Raw genomic sequence first — 292 nt, forward strand, 5'->3', positions numbered from 1 at the left:
GTGGTTACTGCCTGTTGCGCAGCGCCGGGTCTGAGGCCGGGTCTGGGGCCGGAGGGGTGTCTGTGGCTTTGACAATAACCCGGATCTCTTTCCGACAGGGAAAGACGACGTAGAAGAAGCAGGAGCGGAACACGGTCACCTAAAAAACCCAGGTCTCCTAAGAGGAAGATGTCCCGGTCGCCGTCTCCACGGAGGTCAGTGACGGAACCCCCGGTGTCTGGGTGGGAAGCGGCCTGGTGTGAGCTCAGTGGGGTGGTTTGCACGATGGTGCGTTCCCTGCGCCTGGCCCATG

At 62.0% G+C, this 292-nt stretch overlaps 1 protein-coding gene across 1 annotated transcript in view; it reads left to right on the forward strand.

Moving 5' to 3' along the window:
• The window catches only part of SRSF11 (serine/arginine-rich splicing factor 11), a gene marked incomplete at its 5' end in the record, with an annotated part of 14,332 nt that overhangs the window by 13,232 nt on the left and 808 nt on the right, over nucleotides 1-292 (forward strand). The window contains one exon of the mRNA XM_010148642.1: nucleotides 99-194. Within this exon, the coding sequence (XP_010146944.1) occupies nucleotides 99-194 (96 nt within the window). The remainder of the gene's footprint in view (nucleotides 1-98; nucleotides 195-292) is intronic.

Source organism: Eurypyga helias, unplaced genomic scaffold, assembly GCF_000690775.1.
Source record: "Eurypyga helias isolate BGI_N326 unplaced genomic scaffold, ASM69077v1 scaffold29593, whole genome shotgun sequence".
NCBI lineage: Eukaryota > Metazoa > Chordata > Aves > Eurypygiformes > Eurypygidae > Eurypyga > Eurypyga helias.